The sequence below is a fragment of the Vipera ursinii genome (genome assembly GCF_947247035.1).
Source record: "Vipera ursinii genome assembly, chromosome: 1".
NCBI classification, from domain to species: domain Eukaryota; kingdom Metazoa; phylum Chordata; class Lepidosauria; order Squamata; family Viperidae; genus Vipera; species Vipera ursinii.
Window position 1 is genome coordinate 200568546 of NC_139512.1, and position 27901 is coordinate 200596446.

Below are 27901 nucleotides of genomic sequence, written 5' to 3' on the forward strand. Positions count from 1 at the left end.
GCTTCGTATCACGTGAGGAATCATTGGAAGTTTATCCAGCAAACTGTTGTTAAGCAAACTTGTTGACAGAAGTCCAGGAGCCAATTTCAATTTGACTTTCCAATGCATCTTTCCAATAATAAGTTGCAGCATATTTATCTCGCCTCTTGGTAAGGTAGACATTACGTGGGACGAGACAGATCAAGAAAGGGTGACTTCTCTGAGCAGAAATTTTAAAAAAGATGAACTTCTGGACATGGATTTCCAAGCTTATTTAGCTTCATCAAGTGAGGAAGAAGAGGAAGAGGAGGAGGAGGATGAAAAAGAAAAAGGTATTGCTAACTAATAAAGGTTTATTTAAGCAGCTTAGAATGTTAAAACAATATTGTACTAATTATTGTCACGATCGCTGTTAAAAGTTATTGATGGATAAATTATGCTTTTCACAACTCAAACATTCAGTTCTTTTTTTTTTTAAGTCTTCCTCACCAACACCCAAGCGGTACCCAATTAGGGGTCCCATTTGAAACTTCTGAGGCACAAGCATTGTGTAGTTGCTATGGGAAACCATATTATCTACTATGAATAAACCTGTTTAAGCTTCTGATTTACAGGCTCCCTCCCCCCCCCCCCAACCTCTGTTCTCCCTTTTCCTGGACATAAGGAAATGGGAATTGTTCCCTTTCATTTTAAAGCAAACAACAGAGCTTTATTGTCAAGTTTCCGAGTATGGGCTTTTCAAGTGACTCTGAGGCATTGTTTACCTTAAAAGTCCTTTATTAGCCTAATACAACAGCAAATGCTTGCTCGAAGGAAGCTGGAATCTGAAATCTCCGCCCCCTTGCACAATATATTAAAACACAATTCTCCACCTTTCTAATTTTGTCACTTACCATATTCTCCTATTAATTTAAAGAATCAGTTTCCCTTCCGTTAGAAAACCCGCCAAGCTCTTATCTTCTTTAATTTCAGATGGCCTTGAGGAACAATCCTCCTCTTCCCCCCTCCCAACCTTAATCCAATCTCTTAAAGCAAGACACAAGTTTAACATATGAAATGGCTACTTCTTCATCTCTCGTCAAGCAATAACATTCGATGTTAGCAGCGTTGACACTTACGAGCTCTGAACTCGGATCAGTTGATGTAGGTGGTGAAAGGAAGGTCTTCGACTTACCACCACAGCTGAGCCCAGAATCTTGGTTGCTGAGTGAAGCAGTCACTAAGTGAGGGGGACCTGTGACTGCTTCGCTTGGTGATTGCAATCCCAGCACTCCCAGCTGTGGTTGCTAAGTGGACGAAATCTCAGATTAAAAAGCGCAGCATGCCTTGGTGCAGGGAGACCCTGGGAGACTTTGCTTAGGAGTTGAAAATCCTTGAGGCCACAGTCGAAGCAAGATTTTCAGCCCTTGAGGGAGAGAGACTTCTATATGGCCAGCACTGAGCTTTCCCTCACTTGTTCGACACATCCGACACTCTTGTATCTTATGCTACCTCTCCACTCTCTGCTTAGATTTCAGCTTCCTCTTACCTCTAAGGACTGGCTGAAAGAGCTGCCTGCCAAAGGATGTCAGCTCCCTTCTATGTGTGAAAAGAAATGCCTTTGGGAGGTTGCAGGAATGGAACGCAGATCTTCAGGATCTGAGCCCCATTTCTCCACCCCTCAGGAGATGTCAGCTCTCCTCTGTATGCAGAAGGGAAGTGGGTCCAGCAGGAGGGGTATAATGTAGATCTCCAAAAGAGTTCCATCTGGCAGGACCCAGGCAGGTGACATTAGCCCTATCTTTGTTAACCTTCCAGAAGGCCCTTAAACATGGGTTCTCCATCAACCTTGGCTATCCCATGGGGAGCCAACAAGGTGGATATATAAGCTCAAATCACATGGGTTTTGTGTTTTTTATTTTATTTATTTCATTGTTTTTAGATTGTTACGTAAATGTATGTTTTCATGAGGTGGCTATGTAATATGCTAAATAAATAGATGTTTAACAAACCTCAGTGCTAATATTATAATCACTACCCAAGCCTCATTCATTCGTTCCTCAGGTACCCAAAGTTCTTTAATTGCTGATGGTAGAATCAAACCTTATTATTATTCAGCATCCTAATACTTATACAATGTAAACTTTTAAATTTGTGCACAAGTATAGCAGTGCTTCTGCTATTTTCCCCCCCCCCCCCCGATCAGAAATGTTTGTATAGCTCTGCATCTATATTGGCATTCAGAGGGAATAGTTTTGATTTATCATGGTTAACACTGGTTTGGAAAATACTTTTCCTGCATTATTTTCCGGTTCTTACAAGTCATATGAAAAGTTCATTGCTAATCAGAGTTGAGTACTCTTGATTAAACCTTTATCATGAAACAAAAGATATATGCTGGCATACTTTCAGCCGAGAATGTTTTCCGATTTTGAAAACATAATAACACAAAATGTAGGGCCATTCTTTTAGCATGTTCCGTATGAATCACGAAGTATTGTACATAACATTCTCATCAGTATATTTATTGGAGACTAAGCAAAAACAGCAAAAGAGAAAGAACAAAGCGAAAAGTGTAATCTGATGGAAACAGTATATTCAGTATATTTATTGAAAGTATTGCATAGAGAAGAAAGCCATCTATCTTGTTCCGATTAGCTGCATTTATCTAGAGTTTTCTTTAAAAGGAAAAGTATTATTTTTTTTAACTGAATGTATAAATTAAGTCGTTGAGTTTCCCATTTCGCCGAGACCTAAAGACCTGGCTCTTCGAGCTTTCCGGCCCAGGCTGAGTTTTAATTGGGGTTTTAATAACGGGGGTTTTATATTTTTTTCAGGGATTTAGTTTAATCTTTTTTTAATTGTTCTTAATTTTTGTATTGATGTTTTATATACCCTGTAAACCGCCCTGAGTCGTACGGGAAAGGGCGGTATATAAATTCAATAAAATTCAAATTCAAATAAGTGGCGTTCATGAAAAGCGTCATTGGAGAGTGTTCATTTCCAAACCCTGGAATAGATACCAGAACAATCTCTTTTTAAAAAAAAAATTATTTAACATGAAAACCAGGGTAGAGTGCTTAGTTGCCAGATAGTTGACGTGGAGGGAGAAAACTCCAGACTTCATCTGCAGCCTGCTCTGCAAGTTATGAGAATGCTCCTTGTTTTGGGCCTGATTTCCCCCCCCCCTTTCAAATATGGCTAATTTAAGTTCAATTTTACATAACAAATTTTGGGAAAGATTCTCATTTCACTTTTATTTAAAGGTAATGGTGAAACAGATATCGCGGATGGTGGTAAACCTAAAGAACATTCCAAGGACGACGAAGACCAGATAGCCAAATACCGAGAACTTCTTCGGAGTATTCATGAAAAAGAAAAGAAGTCTCAAGACACTGATATGGAAATGGAAATTAAATGGATTCCTGGTAGGTTGCTCTTTCTTTCGTTATAGCGTTGGTTGTCCATTTCTGATTTCTTCTCCCTGAATATCTTGTAAGTTCCATCATTAAAGTATACACTGATCGCAGCAATCAAACTAATGACTGGTCAATATCGAGTCAAAATTATTCTACTTAAAAGTATTTTGTATAGTCGGCAGTTCCTCTTTCTTCCAATATTGACCTATCAAAAGTCTTGCTGCCGTAACTAAGTTCAACATCAACTTGGAGTCCACAACTGTAGCGTCGACAATTATTCCCAACAAAAAAAATTGTGGGCAAAACTTTATCCTCCGTTTAAAAACCTTCTGCATATTCCACCAGACTTTTATCCAAAAAGCCTTAACCTTTTTACAAGTCCACCATATGTGAAAATATGTTGCATCTTCATCACCGCACCTCCAACATTTAGGCTGATAATTCGGATACATACTTGCAAGCTTTTTAGGATCTAAATGCCATCTATAAAACATTTTGTAAAAATTCTCTCTTAAATTTTGAGCTTGTGTAAATTTTACATTCCTCACCCAAATCTTTTCCCAGGTGTCCATTGTAATAACTTCCTGAATATTTTGGGCCCATTTTATCATGCAATCCTTAACCAGCTCTGTTTCTGAATCGATCTCTATCAATGCAAGATATATCCGTTTAATATGTGCTGGTCCCTGATTTCTAATTTGCTTTATCAAATTTTCATCAGTCATTACAAATCCATTTTTCTGGTCTTCTTTCCACCTGGCCCGTAACTGAATATATTGAAACCAAGTTTGAACAACCTTCTCTTCTCGCAAGAAATTATATGATTTCAGGCACCAAACATTCCTTTCCAAACTTAAAATTTCCTTGTAAGTAGTCTCATCGTGTTTGAAACCAGCATGTATATTTTCTATTGCGTGTTTTGGAATTGCCCACAATGGTATCTTGCTGCTTAACTTGTATCTGTACTTCTTCCAAACTCTCAGCAGTGCCTGTCTTAAAATATGCATCCTAAACACAGAATCTACCTTCTTATCATACAACAAATATGCATGCCAGCCAAACAACAAATCATGGCCCTCAAGATTTAATAACCTCGGTTGCGTCAAAGTAATCCAATCGCTTATTCCTACTAATGCAGCAGCTTCATAATATAATTTAAGATTAGGCAATTTAAGGCCACCTCTCTCACGAGTATCCTGCATAATCTTAAGTTTAACTCGTGGCTTTTTCCCTGCCCACACAAATTTATTGATACCACGCTGCCATTCCTCCAAATTAGAATCTTTCTTAAGAATCGGTATCATTTGAAATAAGAATAAAGATTTGGGCAGGACATTCGTTTTCACTGCTGCAATCCGTCCCAACAAAGACAATTTCAATTTTTCCCAACTCTCCAATTCTTTTTGAATTTTCCCCCATAGTTTTTCATAATTATTTTTATATAGCTTTGTATTAGAGGGCGACAAAGTCACCCCCAGATATTTAACCCTTTTAACAATCTCAAATCCAGTTAATCCTTCTAAGAGAGCCTTCTGTGAAACTGTCATATTTCTAGCCAAAATTTTAGTTTTCTGTATGTTTACTTTAAATCCAGAAACCTTCCCATATTGTGTTATTATCTCCATCAGGTCCACAACAGAGTTCTCTGGCTGGGTCACTGTAACAACCAGATCATCTGCAAATGCTCTCAATCTATAGTCCTGATCTCCGACTTGTATCCCCTTAATTTTATCCGAATTCCGAATCTTAACCAATAATATCTCTAATGTTAACACAAATAACAAGGGCGATAGCGGACACCCTTGCCTTGTGCCCTTCTCAATATTACATGCTGTTGTCAGACTATTGTTAACTATAATTCGGGCAGTTTGTTTTTGATATAATGCCCTAATCGGTTGTAGAAATTTTTCCCCAAAATCCATTTTATCTAAAACTTTCAACAAAAATTGCCAATTCAATTGATCAAAAGCCTTTTCAGCATCTAAAAAGATTAGCGCTGCAGAGATCTGGTTGTGCCTTTCCAAAAACTCTAACACATCAACTATATGTCTCACGTTATTTTTCATTTGTCTACCACTAATAAACCCCGTTTGATCCCCATGAACCACCTGTTGTAGAACCCTCATCAGTCTATTAGCCAAAACCTTAGCAAATATCTTATAATCTGTATTTAAAAGCGATATCGGTCTATAATTTTTAACTAAAGTAGCATCCTGGTCTTCCTTCGCAATCAAAGAGATAAAAGCTGTTCTCCAAGACGGTGGCACCTTTCCCCCCTTCTGGATTGTCTGGAACAGTTCCTTTAACGGTTTTATCATCTCTAATTGTAAGTTTTTATAATAGGCCGCAGTCAAGCCATCCGTGCCTGGTGCTTTATCCACCTTCAGTTCCTTAATAGCTGTAAAAATTTCTTCTTCTGTAATCAGCTGATTAATCCCCTCTTTTTGTACTTGCGTAAGAACCGGGATGCTAGCATTCTCCAAGTACATATCAATATCTTTTGCATTAATGCCCTCTTTAGTATATAATTTCGAATAAAAATCCACAAAAGCATCCTTAATAAGATTCTGTTGAAACACGACCCTTCCTTTATACTCAATCTTATCTATATTAGATGCCCTTTGTTTTTTCCTCAGTCTATAAGCTAACCATCTGCCTGGTTTATTGGCATTGCAAAAAGTATTATGCCTAGCAAACCGCAGATTGGTCGCCACTTGATCAGCCATTAATTTATCAAATTGTCCTCTTAACAATCTAATAGCCTCCTTGATCTTCACATCCTCTGGGTTCAAAATCAAAGCCTTTTCTTTTTCCTTTATTTCATTCTCCAGTTCTTTCCTTCTATTCTCCACTACACGTCTATGTCTATTATTCATATGTATCAACACCCCTCTCATATAGGCCTTGCTAGCATCCCAAACCATATCCATAGAGGTACCCTTGTTCATATTAATCTCAAAAAAATCCTTCATCCGCTGTTTGCATTCTTCCACATTTCTCTGGCTTCTAAACAAATTCTCATTCACACGCCATGAGCGCCTATCTCTTTTTTCCTTATCAATCTCCAACCAAACTGGACTGTGGTCAGAGATAGTTCTTGCACAAATCTTCACCTTTTTAGTTCTCAAAAAAAAATCATTAGTCGACAAAATAAAATCAATCCTCGAAAAAGATTGGTGTCTATCAGAGTAAAAAGTATAATCCTTCTCCTGCAAGTGTCTCTCACGCCAGATATCTCGCAATTCCAGGTCATCCTTCATTTCAAAAAAAGATTTAGGCAGTCTAGCATGACTTGGAATGCGCTTAAAAGCTCCAGCCTTATCCAACTGTACATCCATAACTCCATTCCAGTCCCCCATAAAAATAAAAGATTTATAATCCAACTGGGTAAGCTTTGTGTGAAGTAAGCTAAAAAAGTCAGCTTGTTGTTGATTTGGTGCATATAGTCCAACTAAAAGCGTCTTTTTACCTTCTAACAACAGCTCAATCATAACATATCTTCCATGCTTATCTGCTTCAATTAAATCCTCTGTTAAGGCACTTTTAACATAAACAACCACTCCATTTTTCTTATTCTCTGCAGAAGCAACAAATTGCGCACCCAGTCTCGAGTTCATTAAATACTTTTGATCCAAAACTCTAATATGCGTTTCTTGCAAACATATAACATCTATCTTAAATTGTTTTAAATATTGAAAAACTTTCTTCCTCTTCTGCGGTGAATTTAGTCCATTAACATTCCAAGTTAAAAATTTAGTTGCCATGTATATCCTCAAAAAGCTCTTGGACCACAGCTTTGATAGGACTAATTTCTTTAGGCCGTGCTCCTCCCACAGCTTGGCTATGAATGCGTTGTGAAGAATCTGAAGACTTTTGCTGATCTTGTTCTTTTATTTTCTTTGCTCGTCTTAAAGCAGCACGCGTCACTCTTTGCTCTCTAGGATCATCCAAAGAAGTTGTAGCTTGATCTCCTCCAGCACCATTTTCCTCTGTTTCCTCCTGTTGTTGTTCTTCTTCTCCAGATCCCTTTCCAGCTTCCAGAAGCGTTAATGGGGTTGCTTTTAAGACATTATTGTAGAAATCACGCGCTTGTTTCACAGTGATCAGCCTGTACCTTTTACCTTCATGCATCACCATCAGCCCTTCTGGAATCTCCCATCTGAATCTTATATCTCTTTGCTTAAGCTCATGCACGAGAAATGTATAGTCCTTCCTTCCCCTTAAAATCCTTGGAGGAATTTCTTTTAAAACCAAGACTTCTTGTTCAGCAATCACCACTTTAGCATCATAGGCAGCTTGTATAACTATACAAGAGTGGATTTTAAAGGTTTCCGACCTGGCAGAGATGGCGAAGATTTCGGCCTATTTGAAAGATCATTCGCAAGAACATTATATTATGGAATGGAGAAAATGGATTGAGTTTATCCAGAACAAGTATAGGGTTAAGAAGTTTTACGTAGCATTCGAATAAGTCTTCCTTCGCTTTGTTTTTTCTTTTTTCTATTTTAGTTTCTTATATATATTTAATATTGCTAAGGCTTGTTTTATCCTATACAAGCTAGAGAGTAATGGATTTTAGAACTTGTAATTGTTAGTATATGGTTGTTTATGATTGCTTTTTTATATATATATACCTTGTATTTAGCTCTGGGAAGTCGGGGGGGGAGGGGGGGAGGGGGGGAGGTAGGGGGGCGAGGAGGGAGGGGGGGAGGGGGGAGGTAGGGGGAGGTAGGGGGGAGGAGGGTGGGGGAAGGGGGGGTTCTTTAAAGGAAAACTGTATTGTAAAACTTTTCAATAAAAAAAAAAGTATTTTAAATACCGGTATATGGAGAGAGAACATGAGCACAAAAGAGATTTATGTAGGTTCACATCTATAGGTTTTTTTTTTTTAATGCTTTGCATTGTTTTGGCCGTAAGTTGAATTTGTCAGCTACAAGCTTGGTTCTAGTTGTCTATGAGTAGCAAAGAGAGAGTGTGAAGGCTCTGCTGATTTTTTTTTATTATTTTTTTTTTAAGGGATAGAAAGTCTTTCTGCCACCGGAAGGGTTGTGGCTTGGCTTATTAGAGTTTAGCAGGTGCAGAATGGTTATGCTCACAAATACAGTACTGTAGTTGTCTTTCTGAGAGTTGTCGCCCTAGTAAACAGCAAAACAGGTTGTTGTTGTTGTTAGTTGCGAAGTCACGTCTGACCCATTGCGACCCAATGGACAGCGTTCCTCCGGGAGGTCATTTTTGTACTGTCCATGGGGTTTTCATGGCAAAGATACTGGAGTGGGTTGCCATTTCCTTCTCCAGTGGATCACGTTTTGTCAGAACTCTCTGCTATGACCTTTCCGTCTTGGGTGGCCCTGCACGGCATAGCTCATAGCTTCATTGAATTACGCAAGCCCCTTCGCCACAACAAGGCAGTAATCCATGAAGGGGAGCAAAACAGGTAGTCCTCAGCTTATAACAATTCATTTAACAACCGTTCAACCTTATGGCAGCTTCGGAAAGAGTGACTTACAATTGGTCCTCAAAGTTATGACTGTTGCCACCCCCCCCTGTGTCACATGATGGCAGTTTGGGCACTTGGCAATCGGATTTATGATGGGTGTAGCTTCTTGGAGCCACTTGGCCCAGCCAGCATCTGACAAGCAAACTGAATTGGAGAAGCTTAAGTTTTGCTTAATGACCGTGTGATTCACTTTGCAACCAGAGTAAAAATGGTTGTAAAATTGGGTGCAATTGCGCTGAATGACTGCACTGCTTAGTGATCAAAATTCTGATCCCACCCAACCATAAGTCAGGGATCACCTGTACAAGGTCTGTGGAGAGTTGCATTTGCATACGCAGAATCCTTATGCAGAAAGGGGGAAAAAATAAGCTTGCTTTTTCTAGACACATTTTCATGTCTTCTGCTCTAAATCTCATGTCTGCCTTTTCACTTTAGGAAAAGATCTGTGTCCCACCTTGCAGTGAGATATTGTTGCTTAAGTGAAAGCTAAAAAAAATTAAGATGTGCTGAAGATGTGCTCCTCTCTCTTGGTGGAAATGTTTCAAATTTTTTAAAGTAACAAAATTTTATAGACAGCTGGGGTGGGGAAGCCTTTTCAGTTCATTATTTACAGTGATTTAATTTTGTGACAGTTCGGTTGGAAAGTTTATTGTTCTAAAATTACAAATGAACACGTAGGAATCTAGCCTATGCTGCAACTTCTCACCATTTACTCTGTTTTCTCTAAACAGTTCTTCGACTTTGCACATTGTGGGTTGCTTAGAGAAATTGGGACATGGTTTGGCAAGTGGCTTGTAAGACAATCTAATTTATGGCAGAGGTTCATTCCCTTTATGCTTCATATTACATCCAAGTTGTCTTCTTCCAAATGGAGCAGTTGATTTCATTCTCTGGAAAAACTCTTTCAAGTTTTTTAGGAACCGTACTATGGAAAAATATGCTTCAACACCTAACCTTGCCCTTTTAAACTAACATTTTGAGGCTGCCATCAACATGTAAAAATCCGTTTGTTTTTGTAGTTATCTCAGTGATCTGTTAATTTGCTAACCATAACTATTGTAGCTTTTCTTACAAAGAGCAGATAGGTTAAAACAGGCTGATTGCGTTTTGGCATGCTATAAAGGAGGGGGAAAAAGTGCTGATCCAAAATTAGCTTACCTTTTACCATAAACTGCACACTGCATCATGTTTCAAACACCTGATACGAAAGAGCTCTATTGTTGGGATTGAGAAACCAGTAGGACAGAAGCATAGGTCTTTCCTCCATTTGTCTGTTCAGATTAGCTTTAAAGAACAACTTATTTTTGCAGAGTATAGTTGTTGCTGAGATCATTTTTACAGTTTTAAACAGTCATAGTTGTTGTTAAGCTACGTCTGAGAAATGAAAGTCTGGATTGCTCAGTGTCAGTGGCTTGTGCATCCATGTATACGCCGCCGTTGCATTTCTGTTGTCAAACCAGGCTTATTAGTTATCCTGGCAGTCCTCCCCATTGCAAGTTATACTTTCTCAGTTCAGATACTGAGGTAAATAGTGACTTATATGAAATAAATCACTGCGCTGGAATACATGTGAAAAAAGAAAGAGCTCACATAACAGTTTCTGTAAAAGACAACTTCTCAATTCAAATGGAAAAAAAGGTAATTGGACTATTTCATATTTTAATGTAGCCCTTTTACAATGATTTGTTGAAACTGGTTTCTTGCCTGTTTTTTTTAACGCATCGAAGCTTTGCATCCTGAATTTCCTCTTATAGGAGACGCTTTTTGTAACTAAGCATTCTCAGATGCCCTTCTGTAATCAAAGTACGTGTAAAGGTATAACCAAAGGTATAATTAATACATCATAATATGGTTATGGCCTGATTTTAGACTAGGTTTTTTTTTAAAAAAACAATAACAACAACCCTCTGTGCTCACATATGCATGTAAAATCTGGTATCCTGCTTGGTCTTGGTAGGTTAATTAACCATGCAAGTATAAATCTAAAATATTGCAGTCTGTGAAGTAAAAATACATGTCACCTAAAACATGTTTAACCAATATAAATCTAAAATGATGAATAAAACATAAGTGGTTATTCCTGTGACCAGTTAGGCCTTGTTTTCATGGTCACTTCCTTAAATTATGCCTAGAAAATTGAAGGGTTTAAGGTAGAAGGTGAAAACATTCATTTTCTGGCAAATCAGTCAAAAAAAGAGATTATCATCTCCTCAACCATCTGAAACTTATTAGTATTTCTTAGGATAGTCCCAAGTGCAGGCCACTAGATCTGGCTTTAATAAAAACTCTATGAATGACATTTTCTAGATTTTAAACCAGGAGAAAAAAATGTAGCATTTTCTTCTGATGGAAATATTGTTCTTTTCCATGGGTTTACCTGGATTCCTTCCGAATTCAGCTGCAAGATAAGTACTTCAAAAGAGAAGACCGCTATTATCTAAAAAAAAAAAATGACAGGTTTTCATTTTCTCTGCTTCAGTCCTTCTTTAAATACATTTTTTGCTGTCTGTTTTCATGCCGTTGTTACCAACAATATACAGATACCAAGCCTGGAAAGAGGGTGACTATATATACTGATTCCTATTTACGTATTGGAAACCCCAATCTTTCTACAATCTATAGATTGGGTAGGAAGGAAAATTGGGTGGAATCCAACGGAATATGGCAAAGAATGGTTCAAAAGGACTAGTTTGTCTGGCTTGCTGAATAAGAACTGGGTTGAATCCAACTTAGTAAATGCCAGTCAGACCAATCAGAACAAGCCACCACCGATGGTGGGTTTTTTGTTTGTTCCTTTGGGTTTTTTTTTGTTTTTTTACTTCTTAGTGAAGCCACAGCTTCACACTCATGCAATATGCTCTCCCATTCAGATTTCAAAAAAAAACCTGGTTTGGTGTAAAGAGCTGCTGTCTTGTGTTCTCTCATTGGTTACAGGTCTGAAAGAAAATGCTGAGGAAATGGTAAGAAACAAGCTAGAAGGCAAGGATAAACTGACTCCCTGGCAGCAATTTCTGGAAAAGAAGAAAGAGAAAAGGAAGATGAAGAAAAAGCAAAAGGTAATTTATGCCCCGAGTTAAATATTTGAAAGGTTTCTATCTTTGGAAAAATCCTGAAGAGCTTGTACTTACTCTAGTATACAGAAATCTTTTATCTGGGATCCTTATGCTAGGACTCCTATCAGGTTAGGCTTATTGGGAGGTAAGACTGTTTTTCAAAACATTCCTAATGTGTAGCTGCACGCTGCAAGGGACACCGTGGTTATTGGGTGCTAACTGTCTTTCATCTGTTTATCCTTCATTCGCTGCTAATATATGTATGTCTCACCTTCAGAGAAAAAAGAAAGCCGTGGATGATTTGCAGCAAAAAAAGAGAAAGAAATGCATAATAATAATTTCAGTTGACCAACATTAACAAAACTCAAATGTTTAGCTATATTTAGTATTAGCTATACTATTTTTTTCTAAACCAGAGCTACGTTTAATCTGTTCAGGGCTACATTCTTTCGTGGAAAGCCTTTTGACAGTGTTGAAGCAAGCAGAGGTTGAATCCGTAGACCAATAACCATTGGGGTACATTCTTGCTATGACAACTTTTCTTTTCTTTCAGTGACACTCTTCCCCTTCCCCTTTCTCTTTTTGAAGTTTCAGAGAAGAGACATTTTACTAACTCCTTGTGTAAGAGATTTGAAGTTTGTCCAAGGGATGCAGGTTTTAGAGCTCGGAAATGAGAGTTCTCTTGTGTAAGATAATTTGAGGTTTGTCCAAGGGTTGCAGGTTGTGGAGCTTGGAAATGAGTTTTCTTTGCTTGGAATTGAAAAGACAGCAGTGTGAGTGTGAGATGATCCTCTCTAAATAGAGCTATCCATTAGTAGGGTGTTGCTCTGAGGAGCTGTGTTTTCCCCAATTGCCACTTGTCATGCAGTGGGATGTTTGAGAATGCCTCCAAGTGACCTTAGTAGCCTGGCTGGTTGATATGGAACGTTTTCCTCAATGAGCCCCTTGATATTTCTAAGGAATTTTTATCTGCTAGAAAGTTAATTTGAAACCCCACAGTTTTCTTGTTACTTGAACTGCAATTAACGAGAGTATGAGAGCAGGCAAATGATTGATCATCAAGAAATCAAAACTGTGTTTTTCTTTTGCCTTTGGTAAGCTTGTAAATGAAAGATATGTTACGACTAAAAGAAAAAATAAATGTATTATGTCTCCAGACACATCTCCTTGATACTATGTCCTTGATAAGTTCTCCATCACTAAAGGGAATGTTCATTAGTGTTGTTGAAAAATCATCTTGAACTGCCAACTGAATAAAAATGATGTCTTTTTAAAAAATCTTAGGCAGTGAAATAGATTTTTGTTTTCTTTTTAACACTGGAAAGCTCTTCAAAGAAATAGATATTTTGGGATTCAACTAGCAAACTGGTAGAGTCTCCATGATTAGGTTTTCTCATGGAGAAATCAAAAGTAGAAATTCCAGTCATCTCTTTATTTTAAGGTTAATCTTCTACTCTGAGGATGTGTTAATTCCATATGGATTTCTTTCTTCAGAATGTGTCAGCCAAAATTTTGTATTCTATAAACTGAGTTTCAGAGTGTACTTTATTTTGGAAAAGTTGATCAAGCAACTTTTTGTAGCAACATTAGATAACCATCTGTTTAAAGACACAATGCTTGAATTTGTATTTATGATTATTATGATTTTGAGTTATTTGTATAATCTCTGTAATTAAGAAAGTGGGCTATACATTATCCCATGAAACACGTAGAAGGGTCAATGCCTCATATCAGACAGTTATGCCAAGGTAAACATCTCAGACATACGTAAAGTGCATATCTTTATGAGCGAGAAAAGCATGTTCTGTCCATGTATACAGTCAGATTCTGCCCAATCCCACCCTTTCAACTGAAGAAATGTTTAATCCTTTTAGATCAAAGAGAAAAGTTGAGTAATGGGGCCAGGAAAAAAGAGAAAACTAACTCTGTTCTTTTGAGCCCCTGATTAAAGGTTGGAATCTACAGGAAGCTCAAAAAGTCAAAGAAGAAAGCCAGAGAAGAATTTTTACTTCAGAAATCCATTCACCTCTAAGGAATAAATAAAGTCTAGCTGGAAAATTGCATAAGAATTTTGATATTTTTTTTATGTTCATATGTGGTATTAGTTAAGCCTTCTAATTTCTTATGTTTGTTTCTCCGTATAAATATGTAAATCTGTGCAACCTCAGACATATATTACTACCTCATGCTGTGTGTCAGATTAGTTTCATCTTATGGTCAGCCTAGAACAGGGGTAGTCAGCCTCGGCTCTTTTATGACTCATGGACTTCAACTCCCAGAATTCCTAGCTGACTCAGGAATTCTGGGAGTTGAAGTCCATGAGTCATAAAAGAGCCGAGGTTGCCTACCCCTGGCCTAGAACATGGCATGTTTTTGTAAATTTCTTAAAGGTAAATGGGGTTTCATGTGCCATGTCTTTTCTTGTTAAAGTTTGATTTTGTTTATCTTTTGTAAGAGTGATCTGTATCCCAGACGAGGGAGGTGAAACACCTAGTCTCACACCTTTATGCTACGTAAGCTCACCCCTCCCTATCATTTTTACATTTTAATAGTCTATTGTCTCACAGATACACCAGGTGAGGGGTTTCCTAGAAAATAGTTAGAGTAGGAATTACCAAGTTGTTACAGCAAGGTGTGAGTGGGATCAGATTTTGAAGATGCAGAATGCTTCAGGGAGAGAGGCTTGAAGCCTCTAGCCTTCCATCCCATACACAGATTCATGCTGCTATGTATTTTTAAGAGCTAATTATTAACTTCTTCATATTAATAACCTCCAGTGAAGCTCTCGACTTTGTAAATGGGCCTGTCATTTTATCTTCATAGCAACTCTGAGAGTCACTAAAATAAGAAATAGCGACTTGCTCGCAGCCATTTAGTAAACGTTAAGTCAAATGTTTCTTTAACTGAGTCTTGTACTATGGTCATTCCATTCCTTCACCCGATCATGTTGTGATTATCTCAGCATAATCTCAAACTTAAGCAGTGTTTCTAAATACCCTTTTAGAAAGCATTATCCTATCTTGCCCATCTTTCTTCAAGACACCTGTAGTTGAAATGATTCCTAGGCTTTAGAAAACCCTTTCCCCCTTTTTCCATTCCATGAGCCGTGGTAGTGCAGTGGTTAGAATGAAGTACTGCAGGATACTTCGACTGACTGCCGGCTGACTACAGTTTGGCAGTTTGATTCTCACCGGCTCAAGGTTGACTCAGCCATCCTTCTGAGGTCGGTAAAATCAGGACCCAGATTCTTGGGGGCAATTGGCTGATTCTGTAAACCGCTTAGAGAGGGCTGGTAAAGCACCGTGAAGCGGTATATAAGTCTAAGTGCTATTGCTTTTTATTCCGTTCCGTTGCATTCCAGGGCTTATTCATTCTGAGAAGGAGCTGTGATATGAATAAATAGTAGCTTAGTCTAAAAAAGAAAATGTTCCTACAAATATCCTGGTGTCTTGTTTACCACAGTTTTCATTCACTAGATAGAATATAGGGAATGGATTTGAATATTGTAGATTCTCCTACCTTTCTTGACTAAAGAGTTTATGAGGCATCAAAATGTAGGACAAAACAAGAATCCAACAATAAATCCATGTTCTTCTCAAAGAAGAGCTTTTTAAGCAAGGTGCATGTCCTTGACTGATTTTTTGACGAATTCATAGCATAAGTTCTGTTTTTCCCCAACTCTTCAAGTCTCCTGTAAGATAGTCTATTTCCCAAGTTTCACAGTGACTCATCAAAATGGCATGAAAATAAACTTATTTTGTTGCATGAAGCCCAACTGACGCCTAGTTTAATAGTTCATAAAGATAGGCAATGTGATTCCCTTTCAATGTTTTTGACCAATTCCTGTGAACTCCCGTGTGGCCAGTTGTAAAGTATTGTAGCACTAAGAAGTTTGCAAGGCATCCAATTCATAGAGAGATCCAGGATTGTGTTTTATGCAGATATGAAGTTCATTTCATGGTGTTCAGCTGCCTCAAACTTGTCTTTCTGAATTATTATGAACATTGAACAAGACAAAGAAGACAAAGAGTTTAAACATAATAAAAATATGTGTCCCTGCATAATATCTTGGTATGTTTCAGAACTTCAGAATTATCCTTGGGGTTTGTAGCTCAAGGAACATTGACAAATTTGACCTATGCAACTTTTTGATCCTTGAAAATTATTGAATTACCAACATTTCTTGTTGTTGTTGTTAGTTGCGAAGTCATGTCTGACCCATTGCGACCTCATGGACAACATTCCTCCAGGCCTTCCTGTCCTCTACCATTTTCTGGAGTCCATTTAGGCTCACGCCTACTGCTTCAGTGACTCCATCCAGCCACCTCATTCTCTGTCGTCCCCTTCTTCTATTGCCCTCAACCTTTCCCAGTATTAGACTCTTCTCCAGTGAGTCCTTCCTTCTCATTAGGTGGCCAAAGTATTTGAGTTTCAACTTCAGGACCTGGCCTTCTAAAGAGCAGTCAGGGTTGATCTCCTCTAGGACTGACCGGTTTGATCGCCTTGCAGTCCAAGGGACTGTAGGAGTCTTCTCCAGCACCATAGTTCAAAGGCTTCAATTCTTTGGTGCTCAGTCTTTCTTATGGTCCAACTTTCACAGCCATACATTGCAACTGGGAAGACCAGTTTCATTTCTTATGAAAATGAACAAAATGGATTACACATTCTCCACTAACAAAAATGGTTGTATTCACCTTTTTGCATTGCTTCATATTAATAAGCACTTCGCTTAGAAGTGTTTTTTGTAGGGCAATCCTGCATCATTTTGTGCTAGCAATTCAATTTTTCATCATACATTTCCTTATAAAATACTTCTTGAGTTGTCCTTAGGAAGTATATAGACGCCTATGGTCCTTGGTTGTGTTAATTTCAGCAAAACATTTGTTTGAAATCACTTTCTTCCTCTATGAAGGGTTTGCGCCTTGGGATTACTTTTGAATAACTTTATGCTTGATGTATTTAATCATATTACTAGTATTTAATACTGAAAATAGAGTGTATTTTGTTTCAGGCTGCTGCCGTTAAGGAAATGCTGACTGAAGATGAATGCCCATCTGATGTTGATTTGAATGATCCATATTTTGCTGAGGAACTTGGAAGACCAGGTTAGATGTCAGATTTGCTATCCCATATTGTTAGATGACACAGTACATATCAAATGTTTTATCCAAGAAGCTGTGACAAAAGCAGTCACTCGATGCTTCTTTGGCGGCGTTGTACTTGTTATATGTGTTAAAACAAACTGTTTAATCGTTCTTTGCTAATTAAAAATAGGAGCAAGAGCAGAAAAACAAATGGATCATTTTTGCAATGAATGCAGAAATAACAGTTTTCTCCGATTTTGTCTGTTGCTACTGTTGCCATTGGTTCATTTGAAATTGCTGGAAAGGGATGGAATTAGTAAATCATATCAAATGAGGATAGAAAAAAAATGCAAGTGAAATGTGATTATATTCCAAAAATGCTTTATAGTACATTGATAGGGCAAATTCAGGACTTAGCTGCCGAACGATGCTCAAGCTCTGTTGATGAAACTGTTGTTTTTTTTAATTGAAAAGTTTTACAAAATTTAATAATAAAGCCTCCCTCCCCCTCAACCCTCCCCCCTCCCCTCCCCCCCAGACTTCCCAAAGCAGAATACAGGGTGCTATATATAACAATCTTATGCAAACATATGCTAAATATCTTTTAAAACGTTAACAAACCTTCAACTCTTTAACTCCCTTATAACAAAACTAAAATAGTTATAATAACACATCTATAATTGTTAAAAATTATTCATAAGCTATTTGAAACTTTTTAGTCCCATATTTGTTTTGAATATAATCTATCTTCTCCATTCCAAAATATATTTTTCTTGCGATTGTTCTTTCAAATATGCTGAAATTTTTGCCATTTCAGCCACATCCATTACTTTAAGTATCCATTGTTCTATTGTAGGTAAATCTTCTTTCTTCCAGTGTTGCGCCACCAAAAGTCTGGCTGCTGTTATTAAATGTAACATTAATTTGGTTTCTATAACGGTACAATCCGAAATAATCCCCAATAAAAATAACTGCGGAGTAAATCTTATCTTTTTCTTAAAAACTTTCTGAAGAATCCACCATATTTTTATCCAAAAGGCTTTAACATTTTTACATGTCCACCATAAATGATAACAAGTAGCCTCTTCACTATTACATCTCCAACACTTAGGTGGTTGATTTGGATACATACATGTTAACTTTTTAGGGTCTAAATGCCATCTATAAAACATCTTATAAAAATTCTCTCTTAAGTTTTGCGCTTGTGTAAATTTTACATTTCTAACCCAATTTTTCCCCAAGTATCCATCATTATGGGCTCTTGAATATTCTGAGCCCATTTTATCATACAATCTTTAACGAACTCCGATTCTGAATCAATCTCTATTCGTGCGTTATATAGCCTTTTTATATGCGATTGACTTTCATCTCGATGAAACTGTTAATAGAATTTATAAGGTGTAGCCAGCAGGGTTCCTTAATCTTCAGAGATGGTATCCTTGCATTTTATGCTCTGGAAGCTGCTTTGACTAACTCCTGATTTCAAAAGTAATTTGCCTTGTCAGGAAATTGCTTCTATATAAAATAATGCCAAGACAAGTACATTACAGACGTCGTGCAGCACTCTAAATGGTGTTTTTAATGTTTTTAATTAAACCTATGAATTAAGTAGTGTAGGTAGATTCTTTGGGGGGTTTTTTGCTTGCTTATTTGTAGCCCCAAATGCACAATGGTTAGGATACAACAATATCAGAACAAGAATAGGGTGTGTGCATGAAAGTGCTTGCATGTATGGGTCTATGCATCAACAATAGAAATCTAATATATTATAGGGACTATTAAATTAAACTAATCTAAAAGTAAAATGCCCAGTGGAACAATACTAATTTGGCTGTTTTTTTTTAAAACATCTTTAGACTTTATTATTAATTATTATTATTTATTATTTCCTCCAAGGAAATAATCTTCCATGAAATTCTGCCTACCACTGACAATGTCTCTTTTCTGCCCCACATCTGGTGAAACAGAGGTACCTATAACAGAGCCTTTTTAAATGATCAAACTAGGTGGGGCAGATTTGATTTTTTGAAGCTGAGGGACGCGGTGGCTCAGTGGGTTAGGATGCTGAGCTTGTCGATCAGAAGGTCGGCAGTTTGGCGGGTCGAATCCCGAGTGCTGCGTAACAGAGTGAGTGCCTGTTACTCGTGCCAGCTTCTGCCAACTTAGCAGTTCGAAGGCATGTAAAAAATGCAAGTAGAAAAATAGGGACCACTACGGTGGGAAGGTAACAGCGTTCCGTGTGCCTTTGGCGTCTAGTCATGCTGGCCACATGACCACGGAGATGTCCTCGGACAAGCGCTGGCTCCTCGGCTTTAAAACGGAGATGAGCATCGGCCCCTAGAGTCGGAAACGACTAGCACGCATGTGCGGGGGAACCTTTACCTTTATAACAGAGCCTTTTAAAATGATTTTTTGAAGCTGTTGCGTGATGAATACCGGTTTATACATGGTGTGTACTTCAAAAGGCTTTAAAAGTGATAACTGATAGTATGAATTGGGACTATGGGCAACCATTGATTTCAGAACAAATAGGCTTATAAACCAGAGCTTATAGAAACTAAAGAGGAAAAAAAAGTCAGATTGTTTTGTATAGTTAATATATTCAGCTTTCTAGCATACAAAAAAAATCCCTCTGCAAAATGATGAATTTATTATTTTTTAGCTTTGGAAACCAAGTCTCTCTGTATTGGTAGACACAAAGCATTGTGGTTTGCTTTTTAAAAAAAGTTTTCATATAGCTTTGATACAAGAACAAGCATCTTGAATAAATTACTTACAGATATTTCCTATGTGCTTGCCAAGGGAGAAAGGAAGAAAAAAACAGCTTTTACATAATGTTTACTGCACACGATGTTACATTTGCTTATTTCCTGAAACATGGTTTGAGATTTTTTTTTCTTATGTCTAGCATGTATTCTCTCTTTTTCTCACTTTTCAAAAGACTTTGCACCATTGTGAAATCTATATTTCTTACCCCACAAGTATCTCAGAAATAAAAAAAGTCCTATTGGGGTAAATGTTATTCATTTAAAATACTTTAGGCCACCCTTTATAGCAGGAGTCTTTTGTCTTGTGGAAAATAATCTCTGACTAAACTTTTTCCCTCACGAAGATGATTCATTTTCTTATTTTTTCCCACAGATAAATTTTATTATGTTTTTAAAGCCTGATATTCCAGAAGGTTTTCTATTATCTCAGGAGACCATTATTTACATGTGTTTTAATACTTACATTTATTTCGGCTTAGGTTTGAATAAAACATTAAAGAAGGGAGAAGTTGTTAAAGAAGAGGATGAGGATGCTGAAAAGCAGAAGGTAGGAGTCACTTTAAAGAAATACTAACGTTAGTTATAGGAATGAGTACTTTTAATAGTACTTGTGCTGTCTGGGATAAAAGGAACCTGCCTTTTGTTCATGAGATATCATTACCTCAGATATGAAGACAAACAATTACATCCCTAAGGCTGAAAACTGATGTGAGACTATCTACACTCTTTGAGACACACAATCACTTTCAGGAATTAACCAACATGTTCCTTTTATTCTTTTTTTTAACAAAAAAATGGTACTTACATCCTTGTCCTAGCTTAGAAATGTGTCTCATGTGGGCCTTTCCCATCCGATAGTAACAAGACTGGTACAAACATTGGCTTTAGCAGTGCTAAAGGGTTAGCTGTTTTTCTTTTTTGCTGAAGCCTTACCTCTGGCGAATGCCGGTGATGAGGAAAGTTGAACAAACAAGCCTAAATAAAGAATATCAGTGTCCAAACATGGTGTGTTTTCCTTTTTCACTATTGCCATTTTGGTCCCTCAGCAGAGGAAGGATCAAATGAAAAGGGATGGTTGGGGAGAGGAGCTGTTTAAAATCCCTTAAGAGAGAAATTGGGGACTCTTCTGTCTTGCTATCCCAATCCATGTCTAAATGGTAGGAGAGAGGAGCAGATGTCAAGACACAAACATCGCTTTTTTAAATCTAAACTGGGTTAATTGCAAACGTTCTCTGAGAAAAATCAGATGTAAACTACTTGTAAATACCACAATTCACGTTACTTTGCCAGTGCATTTATTAATTGGCTTTGTATTGATATAATGATGAGCTGTATGTCATCTTCAGACTGTTAATATACATCAGGCATGTCAAACATGTGACGTCGCGTGACGTCGCGTGACATATCGGAGCTTTTTCCCCATTGCCAGCAATGGGGTGGGTGCGGTTTCGTCATGACGCATCCGGCCCGTGGGCCGGCAGTTTGACACACCTGATATACATTAATACCACAACTCAGTGTGCTGAAACAAAAATCAGCTTATGTTGCATGAAATCAGAACAACCTCCTAATTAAAATGACTATTAATGGAAATTAGTGGCTGGGAAAACCCTAATAACAAAAATAGAATTTATTTCTTATTCCTTAAAAAAGAAACGAGATGTTTCATTGGAAAAATGGATGTCACTTTGTGAAATGATTCTCCTGTATTAGCCAGTGTGGCAAGATAATCATAGGATGACTTTCTCAGAAACACAGCTTTCTTCCTTCTCATTTCTGAAATGTCTATAGTTGCAAGATGTTCCCAGCTTTTGCCATGTAGTCTGAATCAGTTTAAACATCACCACCATCCAAATGAAAGGCAATGGAAAATATTTCCTCAGGGACATTCCACATAATGTCATGATACTGCACATGTTTGAAACAATACATGGCAACTTTGAAATGACTGCTATTTGTGATCATGTTTTAGCAGTTGCCAGATGTTGATTGTCATGCTACGATACTGGTGAAGTCTGAAAACTTCTAGTGATTTGAAGAAAAACTCCATATCGTATTACTGTAGCACTGTAGAACTAGTTTGCTATTGTCTTTTTGCAGTGTTTTTTTTCCAGTGAAGCTTGTAATCCTAATGTTTCCTGGTGGCCTCCCATTTAAACAATAATAAAACCATGATTAATAGTTTAGGACCAGGCAAGGTTTGCTAGATTCTTTTTGTATGCCAATGAGAATATAGTAGTGTGACATGCATTTTGTCTTTTTTTTTATGCTTCAAAAAGATGATTATCTGCAACTGGAACATTTTGACTTGGAAATATTTTGAACATGTCTAATAAGAATATTTATATCTACCATGTGTAAATGCAAATATTTGATTTGTAGATATGCCAAAAAGTATGCCATTCTCAAATTGCTAAAAAGATTAGCTGCTTGTTTTTCCTATTAATTCGTAGAAAATAATACCTTGCTTATTGACTGATGGAAGGAAATTAGCCTGTGGAAAAATAGATGGTTTCAACTGCTAGAATTCCCATAATAAGATAGTTTCCAAGAATTCTTCCACATCTCTGGCAAATATTCAGGTTGGGAATGGTTTCTTCAGAGCAGGAGCTTAAATCCCACTGATGCAACTAAAATATTGTGTTCAAATATAAGCCCAAGTACACACAGTCCACTTGCATGCTCTGCCATGTTGGAATATATCTGGAGAACATGACACCAACTATGTTAAAACTTCAAGCAGTCAATCTTCCTGTGATTGATATTTGAATTAGATTTTGCTCGGAAGTTTAAGACACGTTACCTTTTTCAAAGGAAAGACGGGTTAAAAGCATAACAAATAAACCACAGAGATTAGAATTCTTAATCTAGTCTTATCGCAGTGAGGGTGATGCTATTAATTGCTTTTTCTTTCTTTCCCTTTTATAATAAAAGCGATCTTATCCTTGCTAATAACAATGTTTTGTAAATAGATCGGCTATTATGGTTGTCCCAGTCCTGCATTAGCAGCTCGGTCTTTGAGACATAGAAACATCTGGAATCTGTATTACTTGAAGTGTGATACAAACAGGGCCCCTCTGTTCTGATTGTAATAGGCTGAAATGGCTTTGCTGGTGATGGAGGATGATGCCGAGGAGGAAAAGTGCCACTTCAATTACGACAAGATTGTAGAACAGCAGAACTTGAGCAAAAGGAAAAAGAAGTTGCTAATGAAGAAGAAGGAACTGCTGACAGATGACTTCCAGGTAACAGAATGGGCTTCCCTTTTCTGAAATGGAGTAAACACACGGATCATTTTGACTTAATATATACTAAGAACCACATGGCTATTTGTTTTTAATTCCATTTATAGCCCGCCCTTCTCCGAAGACTCAGGGCGGCTTACAAGCTTAGCAGTAACATGAATGTATATTTTACTATTATCATTCCCATTGTTTTGATATTGCCCCATATCACTTAATGCCTAAGTAATCTTTTACTCCTGGAATCTTAGCTGGGCATAATGGGAATGAAAGCTACATATTCTTCCTTTGCGCTTGTCTTTCCATGAATATGTAGAATGTAGGTAAGTGGAATAGGAAGAGACTGTGGCTCAGTGGGTTAGGACACTGAGCTTGTCGATCAGTCCACGAGTCATAAAAGAGCCGAGGTTGCCTACCCCTGACCTAGGGGAATACAGATTGATTGAAAAAGCTGTTCTTCATATGTTTTAGGAGGAGGAACATGGGCTTGGTTTCTATATTGTTCTTGTATTAAGAAGACCCAGAAGAAATAGTAAGAAGGTAAAAAGAATGCATAGGTAGTCCTCAACTTATGACCTCAACTGGGACTAGAATTTTGGTCATAAGTCATGACAGACATAAGTTGAGGCACCCACATGAGCAGACCCGATTTTAATTATAGTTTTTATAGTGATCATTAAGTGAATCATGTGGTCATAAGTATGAAACCATTCTCCCAAATAGGCAGCTTTTTTGCTGGAAACTGGCAAAATAAAAAAATAAAAATTAAAAACTGAAGACATGACCATGGAACACTGCAACTGGTTGCAAATGTGAGAATGTTGCCAAGGGCCAAAATCCGGACATGTGACTGCAGGGAGATATTTGATGAATGATATTTTCATGTAGGTAAGACATGGTCCAACATGTTTAGCATATTGTGAGATATATGGTCTCTTGGCAAATTCATGCTCTGTGTATTTAACATGCCTGAGAATTGCTCCCTGAGTCCAAAGGTCATTGAATGTCCTCTTAAGCAACATCTTTCTTGCATGGTACAGTTAACAATTTTCTCCTCATTTTTCTTTTGGCAAGTAAAATTTCCTTTTATTGCTGTTCCCAGGTAAATGTTGACGATGACAGATTTCAAGCCATGTATACTTCCCATTTGTACAATCTGGATCCTTCCGATCCAAACTTTAAGAAAACAAAAGCAGTACAAAAGATTTTAGAGGAGAAAGCTCGCCGAAGGCATCAAAGGTCAGCTGAGGCAAAAGGAGAGCAGGACATTATGGCAGAGAAGAAAACTGTTGCCAGAAAATCTCTAGATCCTGCATTGTCGATGCTGGTCAAATCTGTCAAGAATAAAACAGAACAGTTTCAGGCAAGGAAGAAACAGAAAAATAAGTAACTTGACTGAAGAGTTTGAAGATGGACTTTCCAAGAAGAAAGACACAATTTATTTTAGGCTAAAAAAAAAAACACCACTGGGTCCTTGAACCTTTCTTCACCTTTTGTTTCAGTTCAAGTTCAATGCTTATAAAAATCGCGCCACAGGAATTGCAAAATAAAGTTATGCTAAAAAGCAAATAGAATTTATTTTGATTATATTAAAAAAGGAGATTGCTTTCTTTCATAATACGATGTAGAATTTGGTTCTTGGAACATTTTTAAATGGGGAAAATATTTTGGATATTTGTAATCGTATTAATAAAGTGGATTAAATAGAAAGCATGTGACTGTTATTACTGTGACTAGCATTGAATAAGAACACAGTGCTTAAAGTTGTAGGATACTTTTTAAAAATTCAGTTCTCAAAAAATTTCCAAAGATGTATTGCACTATCAAAAGATTGTCATAGTTTTTGTAATATTACATTAGTTCTTTGATTCACACAAAAAAATTGAAATCAGGAATCTGATAAGCTATGTACATTTCCAAATTGCTGTTCAATTCAGAGTTCTGGCTAATCATTAATACACAGATTATTTCTTCAAAATATCTTCCGCTATAATTTTACAGGACGTGGTAAATGGCTGACAATGCAAACAAGAATCAGTGTTCTCCCAGATTTAGATAATTCAGTATTTCCTTTCTGGGAATTGCTAGATGCATATCTGCACTCAAAGGCTTGATTGTCTTAACTGATTAATTGTTCCAATAGGACTGAATTTATGAAACAGGCTTGATTGCCAAGCAAAAACATACAAGCAATGCCATCCTCTATTTTTGAAACAAATTGGGAGCAGCTGCTTTATTCTAACATTTGTGAAACAGGTTGCTCTCCATACTGGTTGAAGTATTCTCTCTTCCCTTCTGATGCCAGAAGACGCAACTGGGGAGTGCTCTTGCAAGGAGGGCATGCTTAACTTTTATTGCAGCTTCACAAAACTAGGATACCCTAGGAAGTTTTTGCATGTGATATTTGATCCATTTTGAACCCATAGCGAAGGATTCAATATCTTATCGTTTGGAGCTGAGCTCAGTTTGATATTCCATATGCCTTTAGCTATTATAATAATAATAATAAACCTTTATTGTCAAAGTACAACATGTGTACATTGAGATTAGCTGAGATTCCCCCCATGCTCTCTCCCCCTAACACACAGTGACAACAAACCCTCCATCCTACCACACCATGTGAACCAACTACACCACACACCGGCCTCCCAAGTCAATTCTGCATAAGATTATGTCCCATTTAAAAGCCTAACAGCTATCATACCAAACTTAAAAACAAGTGAGTTGAGGCTGACCGTACCTTTCATTTGAACTGTGGCACATGGAGGTGGAGTGCTGACCTCCCCATCTCAGTTGAAGTTGAATGTTCTTTTCCTAGATATATTGATTTTTATTGTTTTGAATGCATATATACCAGGAGTGTCAAACTCAATTTCATTGAGGGCCGCATCAGCATTGCGGTTGCCCTCAGGGGGCCGGGTGGGCATGGCTACAGTGTGTATGGCCTGCTGGGTGGGCGTGGCCAGCTCTACATCATTCGCATCAAGGGTGCCTATGGGGGCCTGGGCAGGAGTGGGACAGATCTGAGGGTCTCTGACAGAAGGAGGGTCTCTGGGCCAGGGCCAAGGCAGTGGGGGCCATTCCCTCACTGTTTCCAGGATGGCTTCGCAGGCCACATGAAACCACTTCGCAGGCCGGATCCAGCCCCCGGGCCTTGTGTTTGACATGTCTGATATATACAGTGGTGGGATTCAAATATGTGAACAATTGGTTCTCTGTGTGGATGCCGCTTCCGGAAGTCCATTCTGGGCCTAGGCAACAAAAAATTAGCTACCGCTTCTGCTGAATTGGTGTGAACCAGCTGAATCCCACACCACTGGTATATATCTATATCTATCTATGTAGATCTTTGGTCACTTGGGTTTTTTCCCACGTAGAATTGGAGGTATCAGGGCAACGTTTCGACGAAATCTCATCCGTCATCCTCAGGCTGGTGACTTCAGCTTCGTTCTTCTGGGAGAAGTGTGTGGTAGTGGCTGTTTTTTCTTCTTTTTTAAACTGCCAGAGGGGGTGTGTTCTGTGGGTGGAGGTGTGCTCTGATTGGGTGGAGGGTTAGCTGTGTTCTGATTGGGTGGGAGTGTTTTGAATGGGGGCTATGTTCTGATTGGGTGGGGATGTGTTTTGAGTGGATGGGCTGGTCTCAGCTGCCAGCCTTAGACCTGAACTGGTGAGTTGTGCTGCTTTTGTTCGGCTCCGTGTTTGTTATATCTATACACACACACACACACACACATATCTCCATGTAGCCTCAGAAGAGAGAGCAACAAGACAAATGGCTATAATACAATTTGGCTTGAAATATATGCTTGAATCACACCTTTGACAGCACACAGCTGACTGCTTGGAAATTTCATTCTAAAAGCATTGGCTTATGGAAACTCCTAGGGAAGATTTAATCATTTGGATCTGACGTATGAGCATGCTGGAGGAACTACAGGTATTTGGACTTGTCCAACCTGGGACTTACTTGGAACATTTTCATGGCAAAGTTTCTACCTTTCTTCATTTGAGGAAATGCATAAAACACCCATGGTTTACAATCTGCCAGCCATAAAAGTAGCTTGCTTCCCCAAGAGCATTTAAAGTTGTTGTTTGGAGTCCTGCTCTCTCACACTATTGGTTTCCTCCCTGTCCTTCTCTATTAAAGACATAATCAACCAGTCTAAAATCAGCAGTGGAGAACAATGATAACAATGCAAGTTGTCAAAAATCTACAAAACTTAATATGTTGACTTAAAGTAATCATTGCCAGTGTGAAGGTCAGCCCTGCTAGGGCCAGAAATCTCCGTCGTGAAAACCTATTCCAAATTTTAGGTGCTACTAGACAACTGGGGGAGGGGAGGGGGGAGAGTGAGTGAGAGAGAACTGGAAGCTGAAGTCATATATTCAGAAAATGCTCAGTTTAAGGGGGGGGCACACCTAGAGTTAAGGGCAACTGGAGGCCAATCTTTGTTCCTACAATCTTATTTTTAATCTAGTCTTCAGTTGAAGAGTTGTTAGGGAGATGATGACATTTTGAATTTATAGGTACTTTTGCAAAATGGCTGTCACTGGCTATTAACAAATAGATGCTGAAGATATATAGCCAATTACATTAAATATCCAAATGGCATGTTTGGATCGCTGACAAGTCACTGATTTTAAAAAAAATGTTTCAGCTGTACCTTCTATCACCCAGCTTTTGCATAATGCTTCTTCTCCCTATTTCCATGTGCCTTTGTCTCTCCTTTTGGGGTTGTTGAGTATACTCCCAAACAAAGCACTAAGTTGCAACCAGGAATCATTTTCAAGGAACATTTGGAGCCAATCTGAGGCCTAAAGGCAGTCTTGGAAAGAAATACTATATAATGCTCCAAATAATATCACAACTTTCTGGTTCT

General features: G+C 38.0%; 1 protein-coding gene across 2 annotated transcripts in view; it reads left to right on the forward strand.

The window, feature by feature from the left end:
- ESF1 (ESF1 nucleolar pre-rRNA processing protein homolog) overlaps positions 1-24725 on the forward strand; it is a 45469-nt gene extending 20744 nt beyond the window's left edge. For both annotated transcript variants that reach the window (XM_083379592.1, XM_083379591.1), the window contains 7 exons: positions 155-311; positions 3225-3386; positions 11809-11930; positions 16939-17032; positions 20259-20326; positions 22875-23024; positions 24124-24725. In XM_083379592.1, the coding sequence (XP_083235718.1) occupies positions 155-311; positions 3225-3386; positions 11809-11930; positions 16939-17032; positions 20259-20326; positions 22875-23024; positions 24124-24411 (1041 nt within the window). In that variant the 3' untranslated portion in view covers positions 24412-24725. The remainder of the gene's footprint in view (positions 1-154; positions 312-3224; positions 3387-11808; positions 11931-16938; positions 17033-20258; positions 20327-22874; positions 23025-24123) is intronic.
- The last annotated feature ends 3176 nt before the right edge of the window (positions 24726-27901 follow it).